The 22,066-nt window shown below is 38.7% G+C and overlaps 3 protein-coding genes across 4 annotated transcripts; 2 read left to right on the top strand and 1 right to left on the bottom strand.

The window, feature by feature from the left end:
* Positions 1 to 8,290: 8,290 nt before the first annotated feature.
* On the top strand, positions 8,291 to 14,751 carry LOC133707269 (protein S-acyltransferase 21). 2 transcript variants are annotated; one of them, XM_062132830.1, is made up of 10 exons: positions 8,291 to 8,783; positions 9,508 to 9,621; positions 9,706 to 9,817; positions 10,251 to 10,432; positions 10,713 to 10,781; positions 10,964 to 11,035; positions 11,136 to 11,264; positions 11,376 to 11,456; positions 11,531 to 11,737; positions 12,235 to 14,751. In XM_062132830.1, the coding sequence occupies exons 1-10, from the start codon at positions 8,739 to 8,741 to the stop codon at positions 13,120 to 13,122; spliced, it is 1,899 nt and encodes a 632-aa protein (XP_061988814.1). In that variant the 5' UTR covers positions 8,291 to 8,738; the 3' UTR covers positions 13,123 to 14,751. The 2 variants fall into 2 exon arrangements, with proteins under 2 accessions (XP_061988814.1, XP_061988813.1); XM_062132829.1 differs by having other exon boundaries at positions 9,706 to 9,826.
* Positions 14,519 to 16,704, bottom strand: LOC133707272 (uncharacterized). Its single transcript, XM_062132835.1, has 3 exons — positions 16,419 to 16,704; positions 15,152 to 15,266; positions 14,519 to 14,750 (listed from the first exon to the last, which is right to left on the bottom strand). The coding sequence occupies exons 1-3, from the start codon at positions 16,653 to 16,655 to the stop codon at positions 14,677 to 14,679; spliced, it is 426 nt and encodes a 141-aa protein (XP_061988819.1). The 5' UTR covers positions 16,656 to 16,704; the 3' UTR covers positions 14,519 to 14,676.
* Positions 16,705 to 16,819: 115 nt separating this feature from the next.
* On the top strand, positions 16,820 to 22,066 carry LOC133707267 (uncharacterized). Its single transcript, XM_062132828.1, has 2 exons — positions 16,820 to 16,956; positions 19,263 to 22,066. The coding sequence occupies exon 2, from the start codon at positions 19,293 to 19,295 to the stop codon at positions 22,041 to 22,043; it is 2,751 nt and encodes a 916-aa protein (XP_061988812.1). The 5' UTR covers positions 16,820 to 16,956; positions 19,263 to 19,292; the 3' UTR covers positions 22,044 to 22,066.

Below are 22,066 nucleotides of genomic sequence, written 5' to 3'. Positions count from 1 at the left end.
TTTCACATGGTCAACTTATTTCTCATGACATAGATAATCAACTATAAGAATTGTAATTGGATTTCATTCATATGATTGTAGTTTTGATCTTTGTTTCTTGTGTTCCACCCTTGTATATGTGTTTTTACACTTTCTTTATTTCATTTAATTTTAATTCCAATTCTATAATCTCAAAACCCCCCTTTTTATATTAACTTGTATATATTTTTATTCTTTATTTTATTTTTGTACATAATACTTTTTACTTTATTATTTTAATTCTTTATTTGTTTTTGACAATGACAGGTGTACCCTCAATCCCCGGAATAGAACGATCCCTATTTGCTTATACTACTAACGATGTTTTCAGGGTTAAATTATGCGCTTGCCTTGAGCGTATCAGGAATATTGTTCTACAATTGTACTATGACATGTCATAGATCCTAGGACTTCTTTGTAAAAAGACCTGACATCCCATCACTTCACATTGTAATTAGGAGATGCAACTCCAAAATCATGTACAATTTTCTACTCACACACCAAAGCTCTTCCAAAGCTACCAATCAAACTAGCTTGAGCGTAAGAGAGCGTTAGGCCAGGGGTCGATCGATTGCTCCAACCTTCACCACCGATAAGGAGTGTCTGCCCAAGTTTGAGCTTAGACCTGTCCAGTAGTACAACCTTTGCAACACGCCAATCTTCAACATCAACAAGAAGCCTCCACGCAAATCCGACAGAAAATCACCAACATTGCTGATGTACCATGGTTTGAAACGGCCACCATCCTCACTTTGTTGGCCATAGGAGACCAAGCGTCAGTGTCATTTCACAAAACTGCAAAGAGCCAAGCTTGGAACGAACCAAATGAAAAATTCCATAAGAGAGAACCAGAGGACAAGGAGAAGAAGGGGTATGTCGTCAAACTGGTACCAAGTTTTTTCTGCAGCTATGCAAAAGCTTAGAAGAAAAAGGAATCATAAGAGTGGTCCTAAGTTTTTAGAATTAAGAGTGCACTTTTATTTCATGCTTTCATGTTTGTTGACATGAGCTGTATCAATTAACTTTATTCTGATTTATTTTGTGTATCAATTAGTTGACATATATTAGGATTGATTACTTTCCTTTCTATACATGAATGTAATACTATATAAACCTCCTTGAGAGATGAATAGAATGATCACATTATTCCTAAATATCAGTTTGACATGGTATCAGAGCATTACGCTCTTGAGACCTACCATCAATAATCAAATTCCACTACTATTCATACCAATACTCAAACCCTAGAAGATTACCGTATACCCTAATACCCAGAAAAATACCGTGACCCTATAAATCCAGAATTGGTTGACTTTAAGAGAAAAGTCAACCTGGTAGCTCCATACATTGTTTCCTAGACTTTCGACCTTGACCTTGACCTTGGCAAAGCTGCAGACCAGATCGAAAACCATCTTGACTCAGACTCCATTTCCTGCAGAGATCGAACTTGTACCAAGAGTAAGTCAGACCGGACCTAGAAGGCCAGAACCGACGCTCGGAACCAGTTTTACCTTGACCCTCGACCTCCTCTTCCAGTTTGACTCGCCGGCAGACTCGACGGTCAAGAACATCGAACCAGCTTTCTGTTCCAAATATTGGACTGAAAATAGACTCCAGACCATCACTGACAATGCATTAGCAACCTAGACGTTCGTCTACACTGATCGCCGTCGTACCCAGATCACCGACACACACCGCCGGAGCGTCACAGACTGGAACCAGGCTCGTCCCTGCGTCCTTTGATCCAGACCCAGAATCACACCTAACAACGGCCACCGGCGTTCTTCGATCCAAACAAGACCTCGTCGAACCCGGTGAGACCATCAGTGACAATCTAAAATAGAAAATCAGCAATAATCACCGATTTGAGGCCACGACCTGCACACCAGTTCCAAATTTGACCCGATCCGACCCTGCTCCAGATTCTACCCAACTATGGAGATCCGACCCGCTCTGACAGATCCGGTTTGACCTTTGTTTGTCTGACCTGACCCACTATTGTAGGAAAAAAAAAAAAAAAGGAAAGAAAGAAAGAAAAGAAAGGTCCGTTGAGTTGAAAACCCGAAAGGGCGGCTCAATCAAAAGTTGTGAGTGAATATATATTTGGTACCGACAAGATGTCACTCTCCAAAATGTCATCATTGAAGAACGAGGTAAATCAGTACTTCTGCCATGATCTTGCATTTGCTCCAGTGTTTCAAGCTAACTCAGGTACACATGGCCACCATTTGCAAAATTAAACTTTAAATGGAAAGATATGTGGATAATTGACTCAGGTGCAACTGATCATAGGACTCATGATCCAAGTGTCATCCAAAAACTATCCCCTGCCCGCATGTCAACTGTCACTAATGCCAATGGTGACGCATATCCTATTACTGGTGCTGGTTCTGTATCTTTGACCCCTTCTATAACCCTTGATATAGTTTTAGTTGTCCCCTCTTTATCGAATAACTTGTTGTATGTGCATCAAATTACTAAACAATTATATTGTTGTGTAATCCTTTATCCTTGGTGTTGTGTCTTTCAGGACATCCTCACAGGAGAAATTATTGGCCGTGGTATTGAGAAGGGGGGATTGTACTACATGGAAATGACACATGCTGGTGACCTCCGTGCTAGTGAAGTATATCATGTTCAGAAAGACTCAGTAGGAAAGGAGAGAGACAACATATGACTGTGGCAACAGAGATTGGGGCACCCATCATTTAGCTATATGAGGAGTTTGCTTCCTACCTTATTCAAAACTTGCAAGGAGTCTAATTTCCAATGTGAGACATGCATCCAAGGAAATAGTCACCGTGCTAACTATCCCATCAGCAATTCTCGCAGTGTTATGCCATTTGATTTGATCCACTCAGATGTATGGGGGCCTTGTCTAGCTACTCCTTCTGGTATGTAGTATTTTTTGTTATTTGTGGATGATTGTACCAGAATGTGCTGGGTTTACTTGTTGAAACATAAAAGTGAAGTTTGTTTTGTATTTCAAATCTTCCATACCATGGTCCAAACCCAGTTCTAGACTCCCATCAAAGTATTTCGCGCACAGATAATGGTGGTGAGTATGTGAACCATGCCCTTCATCAGTACCTAACCAACCATGGCATTATTCACCAGACCACATGTCCCCAAACTCCTCAACAAAATGGTGTGGCAGAACGCAAGAACCAACATATCTTTCAAGTTGCCCGCTCCATGCTTATAGGGGCCCACATGCCCGAATACTTATGGGGTGATGCCGTCCTTAGCACCATTTACCTCCTAAATCGACTACCCACACAAGCCCTTCAAGCACCAGAAGAGGATGCCCATATACGTCCAAAAACACAACTTGAAGCTCTTGGCCAGTTTTTTACCCTACCACCACTCCATACACTTCCACCCAAGATCTTTGGTTGTGTGGCTTATAGACATATTCCTCGTAATCAGAGAACAAAGTTAGATGCTTGTGCTGAGAAGTGTGTTTTTGTGGGATATGGTTCTACCGAGAAAGGATATAAGTGCTACAATCCCTCTACCAAGAAGTTGTATGTTACCATGGATGTGACATTCTGTGAGCAACAACTTTTCTTTGCCTCGAAGACTTCTCTTCAGGGGGAGAGCGCATCTAGAGAAGAGGTGTCTTCTTCAGTATTGGAAGTACCAGAAATTGTTGTGGAAGAAAGAATTGTGGTACATGGAAGACATCAAATGGATCCAGAAGGACCAGCAACAAGAAATGATGTTCGTCCTCAGTCAGTCTTGTCAGATTCAATTGAAGACCCCCTACTCCTACTACATCAGTCCCTATTTCTCATGAGGATGCTCCTGAGGTAAGTCTTAATCCTGAACTTGAGTCAGATATTGTTGAGTTAGATATTGTTAGAAATAATGAGTTTGTCCCTAATCATGTGTCTAATGATGTCATACATAATGAGGCTAGCCCTGAAACAGGACTCAACACTGAAACAAGTGTGTGCCCCAAATATCAATTGCCAAATCGTACAACGAGAGGGAAGCCTAAAGCCCAGTATGAGCCAAATCCTAGAGCAAAAGCCAAATACCCCATAAGTAATTATGTGTCAACACATAGGTTGTTTGAGTCATATGCATCATTTGTGTTTCAATTATCTACTATTGTCATTCCAAATAAAGTGCAGGAAGCATTAGCAGATCCTAAATGGACTGAGGCAATGAAGGTTGAAATGGAAGCTTTGGAGAAGAATGATACATGGGAGCTCGTACCAAAACCTCAAGGAAAGAAAAACAGTGGGCTGCAGGTGGATCTATACCTTGAAGTATATATGCTGCTGATGGGACATTAGACAGGTACAAAGCAAGATTAGTTGCTAAAGGCTATACACAAACATATGGTATTGATTATTAGAAAACATTTGCACCGGCCAGTAGCCAAGATTAGTACTATCCGTGTACTACTGTCTCTAGCTGCAAACTTGGATTGGCCCCTGAAGCAGTTCGATGTGAAGAATGCATTCTTACATGGAGATCTGAAGGAGGAAGTATACATGGATCTACCCCCAAGATTCATTGCACCTTCGCAGGAAGGAATGGTGTGTAGATTGAAGAAATCTCTATACGGACTCAAGCAATCTCCCAGAGCATGGTTTGGAAGGTTCAGACGATCCATGAAGGCATTTGGCTACAAGCAGAGCAACTCAGATCACACTCTCTTCTTGAAGTGCATGAAGGGTAAGTTGACTGCTTTAATCATCTATGTGGATGATATGATTGTGACAGGAGATGATCAGGAAGAAGTGAAGAAGTTGGAAGCTTATCTATCATCTGAATTTGAGATGAAAGATCTGTTGGGTTTCCAGCCCATGAGTCTTTCCTAAGACAATTGTCTTAGAGTATGAGAATTGTTTACCCAGTAGGTTTTGGATTCCTACTGATGAATGGAGTTCCAATGAGGAAGGAAAATCCTTATTGATGTAGGATTACCTGTAATCCTTGTTGATTACAGAGAAGGAGAAGACATAATTGCCTACCACAAATAGGAATAGGTTTCCTAATTGGTGAAGAAAGCTGATATCCTTATGGCTATATAAGGAGGGGTTCTGCTCTAGGTTTTTCATCACAAAGACAGAGAGCAAAGTGTATTCCGTTCTCGGAGTTAGAGAGTGAGAGAGGGCAAAGAAGGGAGAGATAGGAAGAGAAGAGAGAGTCCTTGTTTTCTTATTCTTTCTGGTTGTACCCATTATAAATATAGTGGAAGATCGTTTTTCTGCCCGGTGGACGTAGGCAAAAGTTTTGCTGAACCACCTTAAATTTGTGTTCTTGTGCTCGTATCTTTGTGGTTGTTTCTCTTGGTGTGCTGTGTTTATTTGTGTTTTCGACTTCACATATTGACCGATTCTCAACAAGATCTTGGTGGATTGAAGTACTTCCTAGGCATTGAGGTGGCCAGATCAGAGGAAGGCATTTTCCTGTCTCAAAGGAAATATGTCTTAGACCTACTCACTGAAACAAGTATGCTCGCTTGCAAACCTGCAGATACACCTATGGAGCAAAATCACAAGTTAGCAGAATATCCTGATCAAGTGCCTACTAACCGAGAGAGATATCAAAGACTAGTTGGCAGACTTATCTATCTCTCTCACACTCATCCTGACATTGCATATGCTGTGAGTGTGGTGAGCCAATTCATGCATGCTCCAAGTGAGGACCATATGAATGCAATATATCGTATTCTTAGTTATTTGAAGTTAGCTCCAGGCAAAGGGATCATGTTTTCTAAAAATAATCATTTGGAGGTGGCTGGATATACTGATGCAGATTGGGCTGGATGTATCACTGATAGAAGATCAACCTCAGGATACTTCACATTCGTGGGAGGTAACCTTGGGACATGGAGGAGCAAGAAACAGAAAGTAGTGCCAGGTCTAGTGCGGAGGCAGAGTACAGAGGAATGGCCCAAGGTGTTTGTGAAATGTTATGGCTACGTAACTTACTGAAAGACTTGGGGTTCAAGCCCAAACAGGCTATGAATCTCTTTTGTGACAACAAGACAGCCATATACATTGCACAAAATCCAGTTCAACATGACAGAACAAAACATGTTGAAGTGGATAGACACTTTATCAAGGAAAAGCTAGAATAAGAGATTATTGATGTACCACATGTGAAGACTAGAGATCAACTTGCAGATATTCTGACAAAAGCTGTTTCTGGTAAGGTATTGCACAGCTCACTTGACAAGTTGGGCATTTGAGATATTTATGCACCAACTTGAGGGGAAGTGTTTACATGAGCTGTATCAATTAACTTTATACAGCTCATGTTTACATAACATTAATGTTATAGTTGACTTATATTAGGATTGATTACTTTCAATACTATATAAACCTCCTTGAGAGATAAATAGAATGATCACATTATTCCCAAATATCAGTTTGACAATGTTTAGGTTAGAATGAGCCAACGTCCCTTTTGTCTCAGTAGTAATATCTAAAACACTTGAGTGATAGATGTTTCGATAACTTCCTTCAAAGATGATTTAGTGGGCAAAAGTTGTCAAATTACTACCATAAGGAACAATAGATCATATGAAACAATTTAACGGTCCACGTTTTCTCTGGTTTATAAAAGAATTATGTAAAGCTTACATTATTAAAGGGTTTGCAATAAAACAACACAAACTTTTAGGCAAAACCCCAACATATTGTTGAACGAAACAGTAGTATGCTTATAGTTTAATGCTATGATGCAGCTCACTTAGCCTAAGCATCTAGGCAAGTCAAAGTGCTCATTTGTATAATTGTTTGATTTATTTACTATAAAATCCCCATTTGATGCTTTTTGTTAGTATGATGATAATTTAAAGAATTCATGTGGAAGCCAAGTGTTTCTCCTTTAAATAGATTGTTCTTATAAAATGGTAATCATTGAGATTCTTAATAGAATCTCAATGCTTTCGCAGAATTCTCTAATCTTTCATAATTTTGATAAGCACACTTAAGAGTAAGTAGAATTCATATCCATATTTAGTAAGCAGACTCTTGGGACATACCACATTATGATCGATCATCTCATAGTCTCATGGGGACCTCCTGTGTTTGAAGGAATAGTATCACTTCTCATAGTAAAAAATTGTTATGAATTCAATCTAACATGATCTAGTTATTAAATATGTAGGCGGATAATCATAGATCACCCATTTTACATTTACTAAAACATACTTAATACATTGACACGATCGATACAATTGTCGTTCCATTGATCTTGACGAGGAAAACAAAAGAAGAAAAACAAGAATTAGACAAATTTCACCCCGTGTGAAACGGTGAAACCAACTCCTTTTATTTCAGTAAGAATGAAGGGCACGTTTACTTACTTAGAATGGAATGGAATGATTACGGAGTAAAAATACTCCTGTGTTTACTAACACATAAAGGAATCGGAATGATTCCAGGTAAAAGAATTCATGTGTTTACTAACACATGAAGGAATGAGAATTGGTGTAGGTCCCACCTATTTATCAGGAATTGATTCCTGAATACTTAGGAATTCGATTACGAAAGGGGGAGATGAGTTTAGGAATCATTCCTCCGGAATCAATACCGATTATTTTCTTCTCTCATTCCACTTGTCTCCGATTCATGATTATTTTCCATTCCAAGTAAGTAAACGTGCCAGAAGTAGTCTATCTCAAACATATAAATGATGGCACATAAAGCGCCAAATGGAAAATTAGTCCTCTTTTTCATATCTTTTATTCGGCCAATCCGTTGCTCCAAATTTGGTTAGCAAACAATAGCCAAATATTTGGTACGTGGGCCATACCTGGATCCATTGATTTTGACTCTCTAACGGAATTTCAATTTTCAGTCAATGTGAAATTTGATTCACCAATATTTCGGCATTCGGTTATTTTTTTTACTCTATTGTTTGTGGAAATTTTACCATTTTGTGACTTCATCAGTATACTACTAAATTGAGCACTAATCATCGTTTACTATTGGTAGACCACATGAGAATGTTTCTTTCTGAATGAATTATCGGAACAAAATAATTTAGTAATTTCTCATCGAATATTTTTTATCGTAAGGTTGTTACGGGAGAGACTGTTGTAACGATACAAACTAGCCGAATGTAAAATAAAATGATAAAATCGGTGGAGAAATTAACATTGTAAATAATTTTCGCTCTATTTTATTTAAAAATAAATTGATGTAACGGAGAGAGGAGGGGTCATGACTCATGGGAGAGCACCAATATGCACTAATAAATATACCTTTGCAGGTCTCGCCGGCACAACACAAGCAGTCTCAGAGTAACTTTTTACTTCTACTACAGAGTACAGACTCTTCTCTGTGTTTGTGTCGTTTACTCCTTAAAACAAAAAACTACAGATACAGACAGACAGAGTCCAGTTCTCTCCTCTTATTATCTTCTTCTTCTTCTTCTTATGCTCTGAGTCAGTCAGTTTCATCCCATTTCAACTCCCCCCACAAGCACTTGAATCCAAAATCAGACTCAATGGGTTGCCTCGAAACCCCTTTTTGCCATCTGGGTCTGCATTGAACCCTTAAAACAGAGAATATATATTTAATTTCTGGCTTGGATTGTTTTCTCTGGCCTGAAGCAAGGAACCAGTAATGGGGACACTTTTCTGAACCAGTCCTTCTCAGAAACTGGTTAAGATTTGTTTTCATGGAGGTCTTAGTTTTTTAGATGGTAGTGTTGACCCTTTTTGAATTTGGAGAAGTCAGTTCTTGGTCATGGCTCGCCGTCATGGATGGGAACTCCCTGCTCACACTTTTCAGGTCCATATATATATATATATATATATATTGGCTTGGCTCTTAATCTTTGTTCTGAATGTGGTTTCGAAATGTGTTTAGATTTTCATTTCGTGAGTGTTGGTTGATAATAATATACTCCTGTGCATTCTGTGTTTTCTGTATTTTAGTTGTCAAAATTACTAAATTATATGCGTTTAGGCCTGTGATTCTTTTGCTTTTGGTCCCCCTGTCTCCCACAATCACTTTTGTAACAGTTTGAAGAACTTGCACCCAATTGGAGTACCAATTGCATTAAATTCTGCATCCACGCGAAAAAAAGAAGAAGCAACTGACTTCTTTTGTTAATCCCATTCTAATTTTGATCTAACTTATGCATGAATTATTCATCAAATTAAACAAGCCATAGTATCAGGTTTCATAAGATGGTAGCATGTGAGTTGTCTCTAGGAGGATTGAAGTTTAGTTGTTTTAAGTTGAACTTGAAACATAACTGAGATAATAACTTATAAAATATAAATGGAAAATGGGGACTGTTGAAGCATCAGTGATAAGTCAAAGGTAAATCTATTGTGGTTTGCTTTTAGTAGGTAGCCAACCAGATTTGAATCGACAAGTTTGTAGTACCCAAATTATTACCATGGTTTCTTACGTCCACGTTTTGTGAAGATTTGAGAGCCTGTTTGATTGTATCAGGCCTTCCTGACAATGCTATACTCACTCCAATTATTCTTTCTAATGTGCACAGGTCGTGGCTATAACCGTTTTTTTCTTGCTAACGGTTGCATATTATGCCTTCTTTGCTCCCTTTCTTGGAAATGACATCTATGAGTACGTGGCAATTGGTGTATATTCTGCGTTGGTAAGCTAAATAGTGCCTTAAAATCTTACACTCCATCGGTTAGCTCTTCTTATCATTGTCTAATATCCTAGTCTTGGTTTTCAGGTGTTTTCTGTATTCATACTTTATGTTCGGTGTACAGCAATTGATCCCGCTGATCCTGGAATACTACTTGAAGCTGACAAGACATTTTCCCACAAAGAAAACAATAACACAGGTATTCCTGGTTAGTGTATGAAATTGAATTTATATCTCTAAAGCTTGCATTAAAGTACACATTGGGGCCAAAAACAGGTTTATGATCTCACACTGAATATAAGGTCCATCATGTAATTGGGACAATGGTAATTTTTTAAGGACATTGGATACATAAAGATGATAAGGTAACCACCCTTTCTTGTGGAAAATAGTATAGTTCCATGGTCTGTTGGACACTACAAACAAATAAATAGGTTCCACCCATATAAATCATAACTTCCTTTTTGGTATAATCAATCAGATAGGATGTTAATTGTTCACCTACCTGAGTGAAGTTAAAAATAATACTCATTCCATCAATCGGTGCACGGCAGCGTAAGCTGTAGATGTTAGCAACTCCTTATGACTTTGTCCTCTGGACTTTATGATCGAACCTTATGTGCTTTTATTAGGGAACATTTCATTCAGTAATGGAGGACAAGTGGACAGCCATGGTGCAAGTTGGTGCTCAAAAGTTGGAGGTTTCTTCTGTGGTTGTCTTGTAAGAGAAGATTGCCGCAAACGTGAAGATCTCTTGCAATTACAGCAGCAATCTGGAGAGGATCCTCTCTTCTGCACTTTGTGCAATGCTGAGGTACAAGATTTCTAGTTAAGTTTGCATTTTTTATTTTCTCTTTGGAGTGCACTGGGATGTATACCTTGACATATGTGCTACCTACATGGGTGATCCATTGGGAGTTAATCCTCTAATTTAGTTGTAGACAACGTTCAGCTTTTCTGCTGCTGAAGGATTGCAGGAATTCTTGCCTCATTCTTCATGTTACAGAATACCAGTTACCTGATGTTCTACAGACTAAACCACAGAAGGGAAACATCATTACCAGGTCAACTGATGCTGTTATGTTCTTATGTAGGTCGGCAAGTTCAGCAAACATTGTAGAAGCTGTGATAAATGTGTTGATGGATTTGATCATCATTGTCGGGTAATTTCTAAACGTCTTACTATATATTAATCTCTGCCACTTCATGGCCTCTTGTGTTATACTTGGGCGATTAGCCTATCTTCTATGACACTTATCCTAGTGCTCAGTTTGCATTCTTAGCTATTTGAAGAGCATATCTATTTATTATGACATTGCTAACAGCACCACTGTCTTTCTTGCAGTGGCTAAATAATTGTGTGGGGAGGAAAAATTATATCACATTCGTGTCTCTTATGGCTGCAAGCCTTGTTTGGGTAAGGTCTTCAATATCTGCTTTTTAAACATGGTTTCATGTCTCTATGTCCAAACAAATTATTCTCTCATATGTCTGATGTTTGTGGATGTATGCCTCAGCTTATTGTTGAATGTGGTGTTGGTATTGCTGTCCTTGTTCGATGCTTTGCTGATAAAAATAGTATGAAAAGGCAGATAGCTGATAGGCTTGGAGTTGGTTTCTCTCAGCCCCCCTTTGCCACTGTGGTGGTATGTTTGCTGCCTTGTGTCTTTATCTTGTTTTACTTTTTACTCTCACACACTCTGTAGATTACAGGATTCTGTCAAATTCTGCCTCTAAAACGTTTATAATATTTGCAGGCCCTATGTACAGCTATTTCCTTCCTTGCCATTTATCCTCTGGCAGAGCTGTTCTTTTTCCACATAATTTTGATTCGAAAGGTAGGGTCACCCTCATAAATTACACACCACCAGTTATACTGCACCAAAAATTAAAAACCATTGTTTCCGTGCAGGGTATTACAACCTATGAGTATGTCGTTGCGATGAGAACACAAAGTGAACCTCCTGGACCATCAGTGGATGGAGGTGATCAGCAAAGTATTGCATCTTCACCAACAAGTTCAGCTGTGACTGCCATGAGTGGAAGAAGCTCTCTTGGAATGAATTTGCCATACAAAGGTGCTTGGTGCACCCCTCCAAGGATCTTTGTGGATCACCAGGTACTACTCTTTAATAGGAAAGAAACTTTCACTAAAAGGAACAAGAGAATCAATACAAACCAATACAGGGGACAGGATATCCCCTGGAAAAGTTAGAGAACTCTATCGGTATGAGCTACCTAAAAGAAAAACAATAAACCAGGACCACCACGTACTACCATTACATATTATTAATGATGTATATAGGAATCTTTTCTAGTACTAGTGCATTTACAAATGAAAATTTGAAATTTGGTAAAACAAAATGGGGCTATCCGGATAAAATTTATCAACCAATAGCAGCCATTTTATCCCCCAGAAAATGAATTTTGAAAATGTTAGTTTTACTAACAATATAATTAATTGTGATGATATGCATAAACAAGAAATGGATATCTTCTGTGTGTGGTGACTAATGATTTTGTAAGACATTGGTTTCAAGCACAGCAATGGGATCATATCGCAAGTTCCTTATAACCTTCATAAGGTTAAAATTGATTGTTTCATGGGTTCTCTAGATGCAGGATGAAATTATTCCACATTTGGAGCCAGGACGCTTACCATCGACATTGGATCCAGATGCAATACAGCAGCCTGATAAGGCAAAAAAATTACCCCAGCGTCCAGTCCGAATAAGTGCATGGAAGCTTGCTAAACTAGATGCTAATGAGGCAACCAAAGCAGCTGCCAAAGCTAGAGCATCATCATCTGTGCTTCGTCCAATTAGTTCTCAACATCATTCGTATGAAGCTGAATATGTATCGAGTAGTAATGTGAGTGGAAGAAGTAGTCCAACCAGTACTGATCAGGGGTTTAACAACAGAAACAGTAGAACTGGGACATCAAAATTATCTCCTATGAGCTCATACCCACCTAGTCGTGCTAGCAGAGAAGATGTTGAAATTGGACGTTATGCTGGTAGTAACTTAAGCAGTCCTCATGTCTCTAGTCTCACCCCTTCTCCTCTAGAGCAGAAAACCTCAAACTTGGATCAGTTCAACCCCATGTATCAGTCATCAAATGATCAATCTCCATTGTCAGAAAAGCAAAGTGAAGCAAAGGTAAATGTAGGACAGATGCCTACAGAAAAAGGTAACTCAAGTCTTCAAGGAAATAAGAGATCGTCAGTTTTTTGGGATCAAGAAGCTGGACGTTTTGTCTCATCTTCCAGATCTGGTGGTTCCTCCTCAGGAGCAGAGCTATTGTACACGGGACAATCCATATTTTTCAGTGGACCTGTTCTCAATGAACCACCCGCTAGAGGGACAAGGAATATTGGTTCACTGGCTTCCGAGCATGACAGAGGTTCTACATATCAACAGGGTAGATCACAGAGAGGTGGCCAGCTTCCCGTGTTTGTTCCAAGTGAGTCTGAGAAAAATCAGTTCTCTTCTAGATTGATTTGAGTACTGTAACGAGAAACACTAGTCACCTTTCTTCATATATATAAAATTTGAGCCAGGATGTTTCTTCCAGTTTGATGTTACTAACCAAATACATGTGTTATTGTGTTATGTTGCTATCATAACATTGTTCCTTAACTACCTCCCCGCAAGGTAATTAAACTTGTAGTTGAATTTCTGATTTGCAGTTATATTAGTCATGTTCAAACAGTCATTCCCTTTTAAAAATACTGATTCAACTCGCTACAGAGAGAAGTCACAGAAAACCCCAAGTGTGGTAAAAGTTCAAAATTATACAATCACATGCTTCATCTGCTATAAGAGAACTTCCATGCCTCTCACCTTCTATTTTCTGTGTCTTCCTTCCCTGCGGTTCTCTTCTTATGAACTGGCTCATCTCTCTCTTGTCTCGCCTGTCATCAGCAACAGATTTCTTCCTGTAGTCTCTACCATCCCTCAAGCATGCATGCTTATCTGCACGTCTCTTTTTATAAAATTCATCGTCTCTCTTTTCTGAAGGGCTACCATTATCTACACTTCTCTTTCTATATTCTCTATCCCTACTCCTTTCTGTGGGTCTATCACCATCTGCAGTTCTCTTTCTGAAATCTATATCTCCCCCATGTGCTCATATGTACCGTCATCTGCATATCTCTTTCCACTCTCCTGCTGGTCAATTTTATCATCTGTATCTTCGTCTCTCTTTATGCTTCTCTCCATCACTATCTGCAGTACTCCTCCTTCTGTAATCTCCATCACGTCTTCTCTCTGCATAGATGCCATCATCTGTGTATCTCTTTCCACTCTCCCGTTGATCCAGCTTATCATCTGTCTCTTTGTCTCACCTTAGGCTTTTCAGCATCCCTTCCCCCTTCAAAATCTCGATGACTTCTTCCACCAGATTGACTTGATTCCTCTTTGTATCCTCTACCTCTGACACTGCCTTCAGTCCTCAGAACTCTGCCTATTCATCTTTTGGTTCTCGACTCGGTTATTTGGCTCATGTCCTTGATGTCTCTTTTCTTGTCTTGACTTTCTGGAGTGTCTCCATCAACTTTTCCTTTGTTAGTTAAATCCACTTCCTTCATTTGATTACGCTTACTCGTGGTTTTATTACAAATCAGGATGGTTAAAATAAAGGGGAACGAAATTTGTCACAAATACACCATCCAACATGAGTATTTTCAATTAACATGTGCATGATTAGGGTGTAGTTTGCAAAAAACAAAAAAAAATGGAGTGCCTATTTCACCCCCTTTAATAAATTCTAAGTATTGTGTTTAAGCCTGCTCCATTGGTGTCATGAACAATTATTCTAAACTCGAACTCAACCCGTTATCCAAACTCTACCAAGACATTGTTGCTGAGTAATAGAGAGATTGTTTCCTGTGGAGCCTAGTTAGCACGAGAGTTAAATTGTTTTGCCATTGAAATTTCAACATCCAATTTCTGATCATGAAGCAACAATATACTATCAAGGACAGAACAAACAAAACCAAGGAAAGTTAAAACAAGAACTGAATGTTTATTACTGCATTCTAGAATCCTTAATATGCATCACCGGACGCGACGGGCTTTCTCTTCCTGTCCTATACCAAGTGATTTCTGCGCATTTGCTATACCTTCAGGATCTGCACACAAGAAACCACATTAAGCAGATTGGTTAATCATGAAAACAAAGAAACCACATACATAGACTGACTGTTTAACCAATTATCAGCATGAAAGACGAGAAGTACCAGTGTCATGGCTAAACTAACTACCTGTAAAAGTAACAGATATTCTTGCCAGAATAGTTATAAACTAGTTCCTAACGGAAAAAAAAAAAATGGTAAAAAACTAGTTGTATCAATGAGGAGTAGACACCCCAAAATGAATTAAAGGAATAGTGTAAGCTACATCCTGACTTGTAAAAGTACTAACCTACAGCTCATTCACAGAAAAAATAGGGTTTATTCTTTTCTTCTTTTTTTTCCTTAAATAATGTTTCAGCATCTTGGAACCTACAAACACAATAAACAGATAAACTTACCAAAAAACTGGGTGAAAATGCGAGTGAAGAAGTTCAAGTTGCGGGAGACATTGTAAGCCATGGAAGGTGGAAGAGGTTTCACGATAGTATCAATGCTAAAAACTCGTTGAAGGAACTGCAAATTGAGATGTTGTAATCAAATCAGATTAATTATACAGAAAAATCATATGAATCATGGATACTAAATGCCACTAACAATAAAAGCAGAGGGAATAAAGTTCTAAAAGTCGGTCATTTTAAGCATAACTGAAAAGCTGTTAGATAGACAATTGAACTTGAAGTCACTGTCTTCTAAATTCCAAAACACTATCAGAAGAGGTTTATCTAAGGACCAACTGTTTCAAACTTAGGACTTGTGTATGCAAGATGATAAGTCAATCTTCTTTCTTTTTTTTGAAAACACAAGATGACAAGTTAATCATAGAATATGTTTAGTGTTAAATGCAAAGTGTTTTGATTGCTGCACTATTCTGCAATTAGAACTGGGGTGTAACTGTGCAAAATTGAGTGTCAAAATCACTCTCCTAAATTTGAAAACTGAGAAGTCTTGTCCACTCCAGTGTTTACAACTATTCAACTCCATATTATTCCTTCCTGAAGATAAGAAGTTTATGACTCGAAAAAAAAATGTTAATGCCATTGTAAAACAATTACTCTCATTCCCAGAAAATATAATTCACCAAGTCTAGAGAGATGCCTAATACCAAGATTAGTCAGTAGAACCCCCACTCCAACAGAAATTTTATAAACTGCATACAGTTCCCGAACTAATCCAATACCTCCTCTCTAAAATATCCAACAAACAAACACATAAAAGCAGTGCACACATCCCTCTGAAGTACAGGACCAGAATTTTACAGTCGTGGTATTCCTTATCTATTCCGGCAGCAGCATAAAGATCATCGGTGTCAAATTATACACTCTCCCAAGCCTCTAACATGTTTGCTCTAATCTGAAGTATATCAAAGGCACAGTAAAATGGAACGGGGTTCAATAAGAGTAGTAAAAATTAAAGTCTTCCGGTGAGGCAGAGAATCGGCATAAAATCATCACTTGTTTCTGCATAATCCACCAGCAGCAGCCTTGTGGTCCGAAATTAACAAGAGTGCACAATCTCTTGCCTCCAATTCATGTGACACAACTTTCTGAGAGAATTTTCATTTTTCCTCTACAAACTACAACTCTAACCAGCAAAACAAACAAGCCTAGATACATTGAATCGGTAATTCCAGAGAAACTGAGGGGTAAAGTTGAAAGGAGGAAGTACCTGATAGTTACGGTGGAAGCTGTAGCGGAGCTCAGGGTCGATCTCAGTGAGGGAGTCGTCGTCGTCGTCTTGATAGTCCTGAGCGCGCTTGGTTTTCTTGCGAGGGACGTGCATGGTTGATTCCGCCCCCGCCTGCTGCCGTGTCACTTTCAGCTTCGCGTCGCTGAATTCTTCCTCCTCTTCTTCTTGTACCCTCCACGGCGCTGACGCCATCAGCTCCTTCTTCGCCTTCGACATCTCTCTCTCTCTCTCTCTCTCTCTCTCTCTCTCTCAGAAGCAAGTAGCAACCAAGAAGAAGAAGATAGGGGTATGGCTCGGTTTAAGGGGTCCAAGCGACGACGTCGTTTCGATGGTTAAATAAAAACGTCGTCGTATTAGTACCACGGTCCAAACGGCGTCGTATAAAGGGAAACACCGCAGCCCCTCTCTGTCTCTCTCAACACGCAGTTGAAGCTTTTAATCTTCTCCTTCTCCAAATAAGCTTCTTCTTCTTCTTCTTCTAAGCCTGACGAGTCAGGTCAGACAGCAACACACCCAGGTATTGTGCTTTCTCATCTTTCAGCTCTTGATTTATTTATTTATTAATTATTATTATTATTTTTTCGGATTTTGGAGTTGTGAATTGATAATTCAGTGACTGTTGGATACCTAGGGTATGAATCTTTACTGAAATAAACCTATGAAAATTAGCTTCTTTCTCTTTGCAAAGCTACCTACTTTCTTTGCTCCCTCCCTCTTTAACTCTGTCGATTTTGCTCCTCTCTTTTCATATTGCTGATTCGAAGGTTATGTTATGCTCACATTTTCTTCTTGTTTATACCCTGTTACATATTCTTATTGTAAATACTGATTTTGGGTCTTTGATACAGTTAGGTTGATATTAAGGTTTCAGTTCTTGCAATTAAGTCCAAGAATTGGCCAAAAATAAATAAATAAATAAACTAGTTTTATTTTAAAGAATTGAATACTGCAGGATGACAGGATTCGTTACAATCAATATCTGAATGTGGAGTTTATCCCACATTGGCTTTTCCGCAATACTCATAAGGAAGTAGGCGGCATATATTTGCTTAATCAGTGGAAATAATTGATTTTGGTATCATGCACATTGTGTATGTCCCTCACATGCCGTTTAGGAGACTTGTCTGGGGCATAATATGTGATCTCCTTTTCTTTCCTTTTCATGCGTATACCAGGCAGATTGTCTGTCTTCTCATACCACTTAAAAACTGGCATGATCTTGCTTGAAAGTCTTCCAATATATGTGTAATGTTTATGAAAAATAAAATGTGTACACTTAATGCAATAATAAATTTGGAAACTACAAGTAGCATCTTACTTTAAATATTAGAACGCAGAGTCTAAACAACAATGGAAAGGGTAAGGTTCTGGGAAGAGAAATGGGTAGGGGAAGCAGCTTTTGTCATTTGTTTCCTCGGCCATATATTATCAAGGGTTTAGGGTTACTGGATAGTAGTTTAGCTTTCCATTTGTCAAGTAGTTCAGATTTCTGGTTACAATACTCAGGACAGAACGTGCATCGGGCATGTTCAAAATGTTAGTTATATATTGTTGGTCTTAAATGTTAGGTCTACTAATGGTCTAACATAAGTATCATAGCAGTTGTTGAAGGGAGGAGGTTTAGTTCTAGGTAATAATGATCTGCAGGAAGCTAGTGGGAGATATGACCTAGGAATAATATTATTGCAAAAGTGGTTGTAGTCAGTCACCAAACCAACCACAGCCATCAAGGCTGTCAATTCCAATTCCAAACCCAATAAAGCACTGCTTCACTTTACATGCATATGCCAACCGTACTTGCACCTTACAGTTATCAGCTTGGGTGACACAACAGTTGATGTTCTACTGAATTTTTCTAAAACATGATTGCTTTGGAGGAAGGAACAGTATTATTCCTAGATTAGTTAGTGATCTTCCTGTACTTTCATTTTGTAAGAAAATTAAAGAGTAATTCCTGTGGCGCAATACAGAATATTTCATTTTTTTCATTTGCAGACAATACATAGAGGTTTCCCTGTGGTGGTATTTATCCATTTTGTTTTCCTCTGTTAATTGTTGCATCTATTTTTATTTTTTTCCTTCTTTCTGGAGGTGAGGGGTTATAACAGGACCTTTTCTTAAGTTACTTTCATGAGGTCTCTCATATTATACTATAAACTGCACACATTCTATGCGTGTGAATGTGTGATAAAGGAAAGAGAAAAAATAAGGTAGAAGGAAGCCACCTGCAGAGACTAAATTATGGGGATTATGTTAATTTATTTTACTAGCTTTAATATACTTTAGAGTATCTAAGTTGAAAAGGTATAACCGGAAGTCTTTGGCAAAAGAGTTTAACAAAGCCTCATCTGTATATGGTATAGATGGTTAATGGTGTTTATTTACGTATTAGGTTATTAACTATTATAGTCCTCTTGATTAAAGGACCATATTTAGTCAATTAGTCATCTTAACAGGGTATTTCTCTTTTAATTTCTAATAAAGCAGCAGACCCCCACTGAGTTCCAGCCAACTGATTTTCTCTTATACCCAATAGTACACTTGATAGATTAGTAATATGGTCCTAGTTGATTAAATGGAGGGAAATTATGGCTATATACAGTAATTCCATTTGATTACCATAGACTTGTAGATGGTACCAGCTTCTTTTTCTTTGTGAAGAGTTATATACAATAAAATTTCATGATTGAATTGGTTACATAGTCAATTATTTATGTCTTGGAGTATGTTTATTGCATAGATTTATTAGTTGAAGAATTTTAATATAAAAAACCCATTGTTATGTTTAGTTCCATTGTTTGAGGTTTGTTTAAATTTTTGTAGGTATTGAAGGACTGTCCCAGCGAACCAAGAATGGACAGCATACCCGAAGAATGGAAATCTCTCTTCCCAATCTCATCAGTCTTCCAGCCTCCACTTCTCATTTCAAACCCTTCAATATTGGGTCCTCTAATCTTCAACCCAAAACCCAATAGCACTACTCTCCTTTTATCTTGCCCCACTCTCCTGCCACCTCTCACTCCTTTACCTCATCTCTCTCTACCTCGTTTCCTCTTGACCTCCTCACCAGAATCTGCTCCTCTTCCCTCTACCTCTTCCTCCATAGCCTCCTTCTTGGGCCCTCATCAGTACAAAAATGACATTCTTTCCTCTTTCCGAAACCGTCTCGAATTCCTTCAATGCCCACAAACTAACACTATTCTTATATTTTTCCCTACCGGTGAGAATTCTGACCAAGTTGGGTTGTTCGAGCTGGTATTAAAAGAATCGACTTTTGACGTTAAAGTTTACAATCTCACTACAAGGTGTCAGTTCAAATACCAGATTTTAAGGATTTCTGTGACTCCCCTTCCTAACTTATCCAATTTAAGAGGTAATGGTCCTGTTAACATTGGATATTTATTGGCTTCAACTTTGTACTCTGTGCATTGGTTTATTGTAAAGGTTGGAGATTTTGGTCCGAATTCATATAGTGTTAGGTTAGTGTATTTGGGTGGTAAGGTCTTCAAGGCTTGCTGTGTTGTACATGCGTGTTGGAGTCCGCATGTGCTGGAAGAGAGTGTGGTTTTGTTAGAGAATGGTGCTTTATTCTTGTTTGATTTGGAATCTCGTCTAGACAACGATATTTCAAATACATATTTTAAAGGGACCAGATTGAAAGTCCTTTGGGACAATAATGGTTATGGTAGTTCTGGAAATTATAAGTGGTTGAGTTGTGAGTTCAGTTGGCATCCTAGAGTTTTGATTGTTGCACGTTCAGATGCAATTTTCTTAGTTGATTTGAGGTTCCATGAATGTAGTGTGACTTGTTTGATGAAGATTGAGATGTTGCATATGTATGCCCCGATTGAAAAGGAGCAGTTCCGTGTGCTTTCAACGACTAGTTCTGATAGTTTTCACTTTGTTTTGGCTTCCGACAGTTTGTTACTTCTTTGTGATGTGCGCAAGCCATTGATGCCGGTGTTGCAATGGGCTCATAGCATCGACAAAGCAAGCTATATTGATGTTTTTAGACTGTCAGAATTGAGGTCATACTCGAAGGATGACACATATAAATGGCCTTCGGATTCTGGTTTTTGCATCATCTTGGGTTCATTTTGGAATTGTGAGTTCAATATCTTTTCCTATGGACCTTCCCTCCCAATGCCAATAGGATCAGTAGCTTCAAAAATAATGGAGCTTAGAAAATCCTTTTATGCCTGGGAGCTCCCTTCAGATCTTTTACTGTCTAGTCAGGAATGCCATTGTGGAAATTGTCTTGTAAGAGAAGAGTTTTTAAAAGATGCGCTTCCTAAGTGGATTGATTGGCAGCGCAAAAAAGAGATAGTGCTGGGCTTCGGTATTGTAAACAAAGACTTGTCTTCTCTGCTTTCTGAACCAGATGAATTTGGTGGTTTTACACTGATAAGGCTAATGTCCTCAGGAAAGCTAGAATTACAGAGATATTGTGCATCATGGGATTCTATAAAAGAAGTAGAAGAATCACATGGAGAGTTGCTGCATTTTAAGGATCATTTGCTCTGCTCCCCCGAACATGAGGAATACAAATTTCCTAGGAGATTTAAGTACCTTGAACTTGACTACCTCTGTAGTTATCTAAATGGCAATCTTGATGAAGTTTTGGATGCAAAAATAAAAAAGCCCTCTAAGGTTCCTCGAGGGAATGAACTCTTTAGCCCAGAATTTCATGAAATATTATGCAAGAAGTTACATGAATGCGGTTTCGGTCAGTTAAGATCATCTCCTGCTATTACAATTGTTTTAAATGACATCAGCTTGCCAGCAAGCATACATGAAGTTGTTTTGAGGAGATTGTGGTCAGAGTTACCCATGGAGCTTTTGCAATTGGCTTTTTCTAACTATCCTGAAATTCTTGAAGTGCTTGTGAACAAAAAGAGGGTGGCTTTGGAATTCTCTGCTGTACCAGACCTATCTCAGTTGCCTCCTTTCATTTTAAGGAGGCCTAGGAAGCCGTTTTGCCGCAGCAATAAGTGGTCAAAGAAAGTGCAACCTGGTGAAGCCCTTGTGGGTCCGGTACTTCCTCTTCCTCTGTTGCTTACACTTCATGAATTTCGTAATGGGTGTCCAAATTCAGAGGAACAATCAGGCAGATTTTCAGTAGAGGCAGAGCTTAGCCGCAGCTGTGATGAGGTCATGCGGGTTGCCAGCGAAATGGCTGTTTCCAATTCTGATCAAGAGGTTCTTGATGATCAAGTGACTTCCCTTGCTAATGATGGAGAAGAGAAATGGGGCGACTCTCAAAGGTCAAAACCTTTCTTTTTATATCAGCCGGTTGCAGCTAAAGGCTCTTCAACCTGTCGTAGACAGGGAAAATCTCTTTATAAGAATGACAAGTTTGACACCTTGATTTCTAAAGTGTCAGAGAAGAAGCAAACATCCAATGACATTAGCGATAGCGTTGGACCAGAACTCTTTGATGATCTTTGCCCTGTGGAATTGAGATTTGATGCTTGTCCCATGAAGTTTGAGTCGAAGGAACTGAGGGAATATAATATATTGAAGAGGCAATTCTTAGAATGGCAAAATAGGTTTGACTTGTATAAAGACTTCCGCTCTCGGATCGAATCAAAATCTAATATATGATTCATTGATCTTTTTGTTTTTTT

This window comes from Rosa rugosa, chromosome 4 (genome assembly GCF_958449725.1).
Source record: "Rosa rugosa chromosome 4, drRosRugo1.1, whole genome shotgun sequence".
NCBI lineage: Eukaryota > Viridiplantae > Streptophyta > Magnoliopsida > Rosales > Rosaceae > Rosa > Rosa rugosa.
Note: the sequence above shows the minus strand (reverse complement) of the source record. Positions and strands in the feature narration are given on the sequence as shown.